The 12,333-nt window shown below is 47.2% G+C and overlaps 1 protein-coding gene across 1 annotated transcript in view; it reads right to left on the reverse strand.

Moving 5' to 3' along the window:
* Positions 1-12,333, reverse strand: part of LOC129373753 (caskin-2-like) — a 31,318-nt gene that overhangs the window by 8,770 nt on the left and 10,215 nt on the right. Inside the window, 11 exon segments of the mRNA XM_055051829.1 lie at positions 697-771; positions 1,007-1,174; positions 1,709-1,826; positions 1,959-2,053; positions 2,333-2,441; positions 3,067-3,175; positions 4,408-4,538; positions 4,821-4,916; positions 5,517-5,662; positions 5,737-5,834; positions 8,472-8,523. Of these exon segments, the coding sequence (XP_054907804.1) occupies positions 697-771; positions 1,007-1,174; positions 1,709-1,826; positions 1,959-2,053; positions 2,333-2,441; positions 3,067-3,175; positions 4,408-4,538; positions 4,821-4,916; positions 5,517-5,662; positions 5,737-5,834; positions 8,472-8,523 (1,197 nt within the window).

Here is a 12,333-nt window from a genome sequence, read left to right on the forward strand (position 1 = left end):
TTTTCTATGTCCTAGCTGTTAGCCTGTCCAATGCTAATGCTAGAAAATCCTATGCTAACGCTCACCTATCCAAAGGTAACATAACCCTATGTATGCTAATGGACAGCAGAGGAAGTAGGCAATCCAGTGCTTCACCAGCCCAGGCATGCTAGGTCCAAGCCTATCCCACACTAACACTAGCTAGCCATGCTAGTCAGTAGCTTCGCCAAAGCTAATGTTAGTGAGCAGTTTCCTTCTCAGTTAACGGTGCTGGCTTATCATTAACCAGATCATTAGCTGGCTGCGGGCTGGGAGCTTCCAGCAACAAAAGCACCGCTAGATGTGAAAGAGTCTTAATTTGGTCCAAACACTGGAAGTACAGAAAAACCAGAGTCAAACCGTCTTTAAATGTCTGGGTTTCTATGGAATGCTGAAACATCCAACAAGCTTTGGAGAAGTTTAAAATTAAGAAATTGCTCTTCACAGTAGATGAAGCCAGAACTGATGTCAAGAAACCAGAACATTGGTGCTTCTGGAGTTTGGATAACCTTTGTGCAATCTTCCCTTGAAAGGTCATAGGTTACCACAACGTGAGCCAGCGGCGCTAATGTCTCATTATCAGGACTCTGCTCTGATTGGCTGAGGAGGCGGGCGCTGGCGTCTCGGTACGTGGGGTCCGGGCTCAGCGGGGCAGAGGCTCTGGTTCAGGGGGCTTACCATGAAACGAGTCCCTGAGGACCCAGACGTCCTCAAAGGGACACCCAGACTGAGACAGGAGGCTCGAAGACGAACCTATCAGACACAGAGACGGACCGGGTTCTGTTTGGGCCTGAGGCGGTACCACACAGCCAGCAGCTTCTGGGCCTTAATGAAGCTTTGGCTCCAAACAACGAAAGCGAGACGAACTAAAGTCCAAATTTGGATCAGAGATCAGAACCGGGCCGAATGAAGACGACTGGGGACGCTCGCTGGGTGCAAAACCAGAACCAGAACCGTTCCCGGTGTGTGTCTTGAGTGTGTGCTGTACCTGCGCAGGTCGCCAGGCCGTTGGGCAGAACCAGGTGGGTGGGCGGGGCATACAGACTGTAGGAGTCGTCGGTGTGGGGGGCGGAGCTTAGGCTGGAGGAGAGGGGGGGTCTAGATGGGTGCTGCTGGCGTTGGGTGGGCAGTGAGGCGTGCCGGGACAGGGCGCCCCCTACAGGACGACAGAGGAAGAGGAGGAGGAGGAAGAGGAAGGGCAGGTTGGTTAGAGGGAGGAGTCAGACTGGATGGTGGAGCAGGAAGGGGAGGAGCATGAGATGGAGCAAGCAGCTGATTGGTTCCTGCAGACCCGAAGGCCAGAGCCCACCGGCGGGCCCGGCTCGTTGCAGACCCGGCCCAGAAAGCTTCCAGAACCCAGCCGCAGTCAGAACACGCCGGGTCCCGATGTTCTGGTACCAGAAGCTACACTGAAACGCCTCTGAGTTAAAACGATCCGGAAAATAAAACCGACTGATCAGTAAGAACTTTAGAACCATCAAACACCAGCAGGATTAAAGCAGATTAAACCAGATTAAAACAGGATTAGACCAGGTTTAAACCAGAATAAACCCTGGATGAAACAAACAGCACAGAGCTGAGCGTATTTCCAGTTAAAACCAGAATAAAACAGAACCGAGTCAGAACACAGACCAGGAGGAAACGCTGAGCTGGCATTGATCATGTGATCAGCTGATTACTGATCACTGACCGTTTCGCCTGCTGATCACCTCCACGATGGACGGAGGGAAGAAGCCGACCCGGTCCGTTCCCCGCTGGCTGTCGTGGATGTGGCCCTTCCAGCGCCCATCCAGATGCTGCTCCAACACCTGCAGGGGGCGACACCGAGCAGGCCGGGTTTGTAACCACCTTCTTCCTCAGCTGAGTCCTTCAGACCAGAACCAGAGACGTCGTTCTGGTAGCACAGCTCTGGAACCAGTGTTGGTACCACAGCATCTCACCGTGATCACGTCTCCGGCCCGGATGTTGAGGGCGGTTGGGTCGTGGAGGTTCCAGTGGTCCTTCAGAGCTCTGACCTGCAGGATCCCCGTCGCATCTATGGGGGGAACAGAACCGGATCAGAACTGGATCGGGCCATCAGAACCTCATCTGATCAGAACATGCAAAACTCTGGCAGGAGCGTTTGGTTTGGTCTGAATGAAGAACCAGTGAAGAGCCAGAAACAGTTTCACTGAGAACAAACTCATTAATAATTCATGCAGCAACATGGAGGCCGAGCGTGCACGTGGAGGCTGTACAAATTTTCAGGTTTGGACAATCATGATGTCGGAGTGCAAAACCCTGATAACTGCAGGGCTGATGTGTGACCTCTGACCTCTCAGAAGTTGCTTGATGTCCTTGCTGGCGTGGGACGTGGTGAACTGGTTGACGATGTCCAGCGCCGTCTGATTGTAGGTATTTCTGATGTTCACGTCCACGCCGGCCTGGACAGAGAAACATGGCTGCTGAGAGCTGATCCAACACCAGGGGGCGCCAAACTGTTCCCCACAATTATACCAGCTAATCATGATGAGGAACAGATCTATAGTTACAGATCTACAGTTCTATTTCATCTCTACTGACCGCCAGAGGCGGTGCTTAAAGCACTGAATGATCACTCTTCCACATGCACAGGTGGAGTATCTTATGGACCCCCGGTGGCGCCGGTAAGGATGGGAATGTTTTCTGGGTTGTTTCTGTTGGTAATCGTCATCCAGTGCTTTAAGCACCGACAGTAGGGATGAAATTGAACTGAAGTTACCACTGCAACTAAGGTTCTATGAATAGAACCATAGAACTGAAATTACAGAAGCAACTTTCGTTATAGGTCTGCAGTTAAAGATGTGGAGTAATAGATCTATAATTACAGATCTAGAGATTTAGATTCAGATATATAGAAGAACCACATAAAGACAGTTCCAAAGTCGGCCTTCTGTCAGCTGAAGGACATTTCCAGAAACAGTAAAGATCTGTTCTGGAACAAACTTCCAGAAAACTGCAACTGATTGATCTGACTGAACTGAACTGATTGATAAGGAAGGAATCATTCTTTCGCCTGCAGTGACTCACGTCCAGCAGCAGTCGCACCGCCTCCGTCTTGCCATACAGCGCAGCTTCATGCAGCGCCGTTCCAGACTTGCTGGTCTTGTTGATATCGATGCCGGCCTTCAGCAGCAGCCTGACCAAACACAGAGCTGCTTGTTAACAGTTCAGAGGTCACAGTGTGACTTTCCTATACTAGCTTCAGCAGCTAAAACGAGTGTGAGAACCGATGAACCCGCTAAGGCTGCAGACCTTCAGGCTAACGCAGCGCTAACCCTTAAGACCGTTGTTATGATGCAAAACCATGAACAACGAGTTTGGTTTTTATGACCAGGAGCTGGGATAAGACCTGAACTTTGACCCTGAATCCCAGAAGAGTTGGATCCCTATTACCCAAACTAACTTCTCCACCCATATGGAGATTAAAGAGGAGCAACAAAAGAAAAGGATCCATATCAACAGCTAACGATGTCGTGACAACATGTTGCTGCTCCCATCCTCAGCGGTTGGCATGAGACCGTCCAGAGGCCTTTTCTGACTCGCTGTAACACTGACTGCTACTGGAGATCAACTGAAGCCATTTCATTTCTCTTTGGGATGAAAAAAGTTTTAATGAATTTGAAATGAAGGTGTCAGCCAATAGGAACTCAGCGAGGGCTGCAGCTCCGACTGAGGAGGTCAGAGGTAACGGGAAGCATTAAAATCATCTGAAGTGAAGGAAGTGCAGACCTCTTGAAGGTCCTTCATCAGTTTGTGCTTTTAAACATTTATTTATGTCAAGACAGCATCAACTGACATCAAACCTCAGTGGGGCGTTCAGGCTGCAGCAGAGCTGCATTTGTGTCGATTCTGAAGCGGCTTCAGTCACATTAAACTGTTGTTCTTCAGCGCTGCTGTCAGTTATCTTCACATCCTCACAGCCAGAGCTGTGGCTGGCAGCCAGGAAACTGGGTCACACAACCGCTGCAGTGGGATTCACATGGGAGCAGGGAGATCAGGGCAGAAACCCCAGAACAAACCCAGTGAGCCCAGTCTGGTCCGGTCCCGTCCAGTCCAGTCCAGGCCGGTCCGGTCCAGTCCAGTCCTGACTCGGTTCTGTTCCTTCAGGATAAAAACCCAAAACGCTGCAGTCGCTGTCTGACTGAGACTCCATAATCTTCTGGTTTTCATCTGATAAAAGTTTGAAACGGCGACTGAAGCTGAACCAGAAGTCTGATGGTGAAGGACCGAGTCTGGGACATCAGAACCGGACTCGGTCGGGTTTCATCAGCTGGACTCTCGCTTTCTTCATTTCTTTCTACTTTTTCACTTCATGCCTGCTGCTGGTATAAATTTGACTGGACTCTGGTTCTGACCCGGTTTCCTCACCGTATGACATCTTTGTGTCCGTTGCGAGCTGCCAGGTGCAGCGGCGTGGTGTAGGCGGAGTCTGTCGGCTCCTTCCTCTCATCCTCCAACAGCGCCGCCACCATGTTGCTGCTCAGGAGCAGCTGCACCACCTGGAGGGGACAGAGAGAGACACAGAGACAAGAGGACACGTCCTCTGATTCAGTCCAACCTGTCAGGAATAAAACTGCTTCCTGTTTATTAGGAAATGTTGGATCTGAACAAAGGGGGCCAAAAACACGTGGCGCTGAGGCCGCCATGGAGCGGGAAGTGAGACGGGATAGTTCAGGATTTTGCTGGAATTTTCAACCAGTTCAGGAATCCAGAAGTGACTTTAATATCACCTCCCAGAACCCGACATCCCAGAACCCGACCTCCCAGAACCGCTTGCTCACCTTGGCCCGTCCGAACTCACAGGCCAGGTCCAGAGGCGTCTTCTTGGCCCGGTTGAGCAGACACGGGTTGGACTGGTGCTGCAGCAGCATCTCCGACTGAAAGAACAAATAGAACCAGATCAAGTTCTGCCAGTGACCCGATACTAGAGGTTCCCCTCTAGTGTCAGGTTATGGTTAGGGTTCAGCCACTGCTGAATCCTGCGGTTCTGACCCGGTTCTTGCTCTCTGCAATAGAATCAGCTCATCCTGCTAAGTCACTTTTCTGCCAGGATGTTCAGGAGTGGATTAAAGTGGCCCAACAGAACCAGAACCTCTGTTCCCTGTAATTCAGCCGGAATCTCCAGAATCTCTGGGATTATTAGTCCATATTCAAACTCGTTCCTGCAGCGGGCCAGAACCGGGTCAGATCCAGAACCCTCATCTGTCATTATGGGATGAAGAAACCTCAGCAGGCGTCGTCATCCAGTCAGTCAGTCTATTGAGTCAGTCTATCCAGTCTATCCTTGTTGGCCTGAATATTGAATAAAGCAAAGATTCATTTTGACTCTTTTGATCCTTTTGGCTGCATGAGCCAAAATCCACGGTGCATCAACTATTTGAGTTGAACTCCCCGATAAGTGTTACGTTTAGTTACTTTTGAGTTTGAGTTTTGGACAAATCGTCATTACATGCGTGGTTCTGGTTCTGTGGACTCACCACCTCAAAGTGCCCATATTGGGCCGCCAGGTGCAGCGGGATGTGTCCGTCCATGGAGGCGCCGTTGACCGACGCTCCGGACCGGAGCAGCGTCAGGACGGACTGGGCCTTCCCCTGCCAGGCGGCGTAATGCAGCGGTCGCATTCCTGCAACCATAGCAAGCACAGCATGCGGTCAGAACGGAACCAGAACCGCCCAAACGGGCCCAGCAGAACGTTACCGTTGGTGTCTTTAATGTCGACAGCGGCCTGAGCCTCCAGCAGCGCTGCCAGCAGCTCCGTGGTTCCGGTGAGGGCAGCATGGTGCAGCGCTGAGAAGCTGCAGGTCAAAGGTCACACAGAGATACCAGGTCAAAGGTCAGTTCATTAAAGGCCGAAAAAGCAGACATTTTCTCAGCCGTAAATGTTGCTCATAGTGAATCAGAAAGATGAACGTTTGGCTTAAAGCTAAATTCATTTTAACTTTTTATCACAAAAATATCATTTTTATTCCATTTTTAACTAATTTAAAAACATTTTTTATACCGGCTCAACAACAAGCGAAAGTTGCCAGATTTTACATTAAACAGAGGTCTTCAATATGGGGGTGGCAACCCCAGGAGGGTCAGGAGAAACTGTGGAGTGGTCATGAGATTTCTGATTAATTTTTAAAAATTTAATTATTATGAATGCTTATTGATAATTTCTTTTTTATTAAGAAATTAATAAAAAAGAGGCATAAAGATGACGTGATGGACCAGAAACGGTTCAGAACCAAATCTAACAGAACTGAGACGACTCAGCATGTCACCGTCTCCCCACTGCTGAGCGGGTCGCACTGAGAGGAAACGGGCCTGCAGGCTGCAAAGAGCTGGATAAAAGGAGGGGGCGTCTCTCTTGTGAAACGCCGGTGAAGCGTTCATGTCCAGAAAGCGCCGCCGGCAGCGGCAGTAATGGACAGAGTTCAGAGTTTCAGGTTGAGACTCGGTGAAGCGTCAACACTGAGCTGAAACAGGAAGCTACAGGGATGTGAGATCTGATGCAAAATCATCAGATTCATCATAAAAACAAAACAGCAGCTTTATGAACCAGACAAGCAGCTGGTCCCAGTTTGACCCCATCAATGGGACTGAGCGCAGATCAGCTTTCACTGCTACTGGCCATCGAGGAAGAGGAGGAAGACCTCCCTGACGATCAGTCAGCATTCCCACTGATTGTGTCACATTCCTGCTCCGGCATCCACCAATCACAAAGCTGGAAACCTTCCTCTGACCAATCACATGCTCCCACTAAAGGGGCGGGGCCTCCCTGTTTTCCTCCTAACTAGGTCCGCCCCCTGACCTCTGGCCCCAGCTGGCAGATCATGTTCAGGTGAACTGTTCATCCAGCAGAGTCTGTATCTCTGGGTGGAAACCGGACCGGATCCCACCTAGTGGGATCCTGGAGATCCATGAAAACCAGTCTAAGCATGCGGCTCAAACAGTCTTCCGTCTCCCATTGTTCCCATTGTTCCCACAGAATGTCTCACAGAAGCACCAGAAAAGACAAATGATGTCCATGATGACCAAGCCGACTGCCGCGACCAATAACCACAGCTCTGATTAGCTCTTGAAACCACGCCCCCTAGAGTGCATGTGGAGGGGTGAAGCAGAGGGTAGGGGCTAACAGAACCAGAGGACCCCGGCAGAAACGGGAGGAGCCAAACATGGTCGGAGGAGGCGACAGAAAGGGGAGGAGTCTAACATGGTGGGAGGAGGCGACAGAAAGGGGAGGAGTCTAACATGGTGGGAGGTGCAGAAAGAAAGGGGAGGAGTCTAACATGGTGGGAGGAGCCGGCAGAAACGGGAGGAGTCTAACATGGTGGGAGGAGGCGACAGAAAGGGGAGGAGCCTAACATGGTGGGAGGAGCTGACAGAAAGGGGAGGAGTCTAACATGGTGGGAGGAGGCGACAGAAAGGGGAGGAGTCTAACATGGTGGGAGGAGGCGACAGAAAGGGGAGGAGTCTAACATGGTGGGAGGAGGCGACAGAAAGGGGAGGAGTCTCGTCTTGCAGGATTAGAAGAGCAGTGTCTCAATGGTCCCTCAGCAGTGAGGACAGTCAGGTAATCACAGCAGCACTGAGATGTCTCTCTTCTTTACTCACACTCTCATGTTGATGATTGGAGTCTTGCCCCCTGACCTCTGACCTCCCTCCTCGGCCCTCTGAAGGGCCAACCGAGGAGCCGACTCTTAACGGACTCCGACCGCAGCGTTTCACAGCAAAATCCCTGACCCAACATTTTCTGACCGCAGGTACGTGTTGAAGATCAGCTAGAAGAAGAGTATTTAGTAAACTGGGTAAAAACTGATACAGCTGGGATTGTAAACTTCACGGCTCCTTCACTACCATCGTATTGATGGAAAAAATATAATGCATTACTTCGTAATTGACTATGAAAACGATATGGCGGGCCGTCGCACTGACAGCCTCTCTGCTGCCGTTAAAATATGTAAACCAACAGCGGCCGTTTCATAAATCGTTAAAGTGCTCTGGTAGTTTTAACACGCTTTTAATGTTTCTGCCACCTCGTCATATAACACAAAATAAACCTTAACCCTGAAACTGCTAAAATCACAGATTATGACGGCCAGGGTCATAATCTGGACCTGACCCTAACCTGGAAACCTGAAGCTTCAGGAGAAAAAGGGCTGCACTCTGGAATAAATGTGGGAAAACACGGAATAAACAACATTACTGACTCTGCAAGCTAATAATTTTAATTTAATTATTCAAATCTATGTCTGAAGCACAATTCAAATTAATAAAAATATTTAAAATTGTTATTCAGTTTAATAAAATCTTAAGGTTAGTTTTTAATCATAAAATTTCTTTTTCTAAGTGAAGTTTTAATTATGAGAGAAAAGTGAAAGCGTTTAGAGGAAGAGCAGCAGCAGGAAGCCAGGCAGGAACTTCCTGTCTGTGTGGCGGTCACTGACCCGTCGGAGTCCTGGTAGTTGAGGTTCAGTCTCTTGGTGGAGCCCAGCAGCTCTGCAAGACACAAAACACGGATCTGGATCAGCAGGGCCGCAGACGGAGCCGGCGACGACTCCATCAGGGTCATTTCTGGCCGACATCACAAATAATCCAAAACTACTGACAAAAGCAAGCAACATTTTCTATTCAAAAACCCTTTCTGCTATATCATTGAGTAAACATGCGAGCTGAAAAACAAAGATACTTATAGTTTTTAGTTCTTCCTCAGATTGGAGCAAAGTTAATCTTTCCAGAGTTCCTCTGATCATTCATGGAGCTTCTGTGGAAATGTGAACGCCAACTTTAGCATTAGCTGCTACATGTTTAGCATTAAGGTGCTATTTCAGGCTAGCATAGCTGTGCTGATAGGCTAACTCCGCTTAGCACAACTTGAACACAACAACAATCTTTTCCAGCGTCCAATCAGATCGCATAGAAACAGAAATCAATCCCGAGAAGGCAGAGAGATGAGGCTTCATAGCTGTTAGCGGATGTAGCTAAATCGTCAGCTTTACAGGAGGACAAGAAACTGAGTCGTTACTGGATGTGTCTGTGCGTCAGACTTATGGACGTACCAGAAACAAAATACAATTGTTCCTTCTCAGGGCTTTGTAATTAATCACTGAAATATTTAAATTTCCAGTGATTAAATTACTGGCGAAGCTAGCAGGTCGGTGGCACTAACGTTAACCAGTGTTGTATAGTAACGAAGTAAAAATACTTAACTACTTAAGTATATTTTGGAGTACTTCATACTTTCCTCGAGTATGAAAATGTTTGATAACTTTCACTTTTACTTCACTACATTTCCGAACTTAATTTCATACTTTTACTCCGATACATTTTCAATGTGTGGTTTAGTTACTCGTTACAAAAAAAACGAGAGAGAAACGCAAATGTTTTGATCAACCTACTGATCAACTGCAACAAAGCCTGTTAGCCTGGGCTTGTTCATCTCCACCAATAGGATGCACAGGTTTCTCCTCCCCACCTACATCAAAAGTCCAGTCTGATTGGTTAGTTCTCCGTTTGCGTAGGTTTGTGCCGTTAAAATGTTCGTTTGTGCAGCTTTGGTTTCTGAGATATTAAAATGATTTTTTAGGCCATCCAGAGTTACCATCCCCGCAGTTTGCTCCAAAACAAACCAAAGTGGGCTGGTTCATTTGCAGGTTTGTGCCGTTAAAACAAACGCAGCAAAGTTGTTTTCAGTTTGGATTTTGGCGATTCCAATATCCGGTGCGAGCGGCGTCTAGCTCGAGGTTGATCCGATTCACGAACGCTAATTTGGGCCAGCCGGTCTCTGGGTCTCCTCCTTCCTCAAGGTGTCGGAGTTTCACTCAGGGAGAGTCAACAAATTTTACATCCAAACTCTCCTGAGAAACTAATGGAAATAGATTTCTTGCCTTGTGACAAACTGACACTAAATTCATGACACATTCCTAGAAATTGTAATCTTAAAAAATATATATATTTGGATGACCTAAAAAATTATTTTAAATATCTCGGAAACCAAAGCTGCACAAACAAAAATTTTAATGGCACCAACTGAGCACAAACCAATCAGAGTATTTGCTGGATTATTTGAGTAGATGGGGTTCAGCTTCACTGAGGTCTGTTTCCTTCTCCCATTAAACACCAAGTTAACTAAAATCTCTCCTCTTCAGATGCCAATAAGCTGCATTTCCCTCCCAATTCTTTTTCTTTTGCATAATGACCAGTTGTTGCACCTATAGTGTGTGAAGTAGAGGAATCCTAACGGCTTTTTCTCTTCATGTTGGCCACATTTTCTGTACTGACTATTTATTTTTCTCATTTTCAGCACTGACCTTACTGAAAGGGAAAACTTGAGGCTTATAGAAACTTTGTATTTTCTGTCCTGGAGGGTTTACTAAGAAGCTGGTTCAGTTGGAAAGCAGGTCAAGTTAATCTAAAGCAGGTTAAGTTAATCTAAAGCAGGTTAAGTTAATCTAAAGTAGGTTAAGTTAATCTAAAGGAGGTTAAGTTAACTTAAAGCAGGTTAAGTTAATCTAAAGCAGGTTAAGTTAACTTAAAGCAGGTTAAGTTAATCTAAAGGAGGTTAAGTTAACTTAAAGCAGGTCAAGTTAATCTAAAGCAGGTTAAGTTAACTTAAAGCAGGTTAAGTTAATCTAAAGCAGGTTAAGTTAACTTAAAGCAGGTTAAGTTAATCTAAAGCAGGTTAAGTTAACTTAAAGCAGGTTAAGTTAATCTAAAGCAGGTTAAGTTAACTTAAAGCAGGTTAAGTTAATCTAAAGGAGGTTAAGTTAACTTAAAGCAGGTTAAGTTAATCTAAAGCAGGTTAAGTTAACCTTGTAGGTAAAGCACCTAATGTTCTTAACTAAATGATGCTGCAGGTTTATCTATTAGCAGGTTTCATTTTGCCTGCACTTGGTTGTGTATTTTAAGTGTATTTAACAAGTTTACCAAAATATAAAAAATGTCATTCAAACTGCATTTGCCTTGTTTTACTTTTTACTTTTCATTACATTACTTGAGTTCATCCATTGTTACAGTAATTTCCAGACTTAAGTATAAGACGTTTTAGATACTTTTAAGACTTTAACTCAAGTAACATTTCAATCAGTGACTTTACTTTTACCAAAGTCATATTTTGGAGAAGTTCCTGTACTTTTACTGGACTCTGAGATTTCAGGACTTTATACAACACTGACGTTAGCTCCTCTGTCCTCCTGCAGAGTGGCATAGTTAAAGCACCAGGTCTTCCTGCAGACGTGATCACGCTTCCAACAATCGGAGAGCAGGAAGAGCTGGCGGGATTCCTGCTGGGATTACTCAGCTTGCTGCTTTGATAATGACCTGGATTTTAGGATTCCTGGGAATAAATCAGCAGAAAAACACGAAGCCAGACACGAGGCACAGCAGAAACAGGCGGGGAGGGGCTGAGAGCCGATACTGCAGAAATAAATCCATATTTTTACTAAAACTCATCCTGAGCTCAGACTCTTCATCAGTCAGTCGCTCAGCTTCATCGCCTTGCAGCTGCTGAGACTCGCTAACAGGAAGTCACTTTATGATTGTTTTTCACTTCATATCCAATCAGAGTTTATTCAGACATTATTGGTTTGGAAGGCTCAAACACAGTGGCCATCTTGAAATATGGCCTGAAATCCAAGTGGCTCATGGGAAATCTGTAAAACATGCAGCCTGAGGGGTTAGCATGCTAATGCTACATTAGCATTAGCATGCTAACCCATGTTGCCCCAGAGGACTCTGATGCTGCTCTCCGTTTGGACTGAGGCTTGTTCTGTGGGTCAGTGTGAACCAGAACCATCACTGAGGCTTGTGGTGTGGATCGATGTGTTTCCAGAACCAGAACCTCTGGACCCGGCTGCAGTTATTTCTGCTGAAGCTCTGCTGCCACAAGAATGCGCCGCAGGCAGGAGGAGGTTCTGCTGCCGGCCCATTTGGGCTGAAATAGAATCTGTAGTAAAACGTGTGCAGCCTAAAATTAGACGGCTCTGATTACAGGTCTGCAGAACTTTTGTGTTTCTGGGTTGGACCGGAGACAAAGACGCGGAGCGGTGCGGTTCCGCTGCAGACCAACACCGTGGGTTTGCTTTTCCAGGGTTCGGGCTGCGGCCCAATCAAAGCACGGGCAGAACCAGCAGCTGAAGGCTCACAAGGCAGGAGCAGGACATCATAGCCCGGTCCAGACAGAAAGTTCTGATCAAACGCAAACGCTGCTTCCGAGTCAGGCGAGTCTGCTTCCTGCTGGACCGGTTCTGGCTAAACGGGTCATAACTTCTTCTGAAGCAGTAGGGGGTGAACTGTACCAGAACCAGGACC

This window comes from Poeciliopsis prolifica, unplaced genomic scaffold (genome assembly GCF_027474105.1).
Source record: "Poeciliopsis prolifica strain line A6 unplaced genomic scaffold, Auburn_PproV2 SCAFFOLD034, whole genome shotgun sequence".
Lineage (NCBI taxonomy): Eukaryota > Metazoa > Chordata > Actinopteri > Cyprinodontiformes > Poeciliidae > Poeciliopsis > Poeciliopsis prolifica.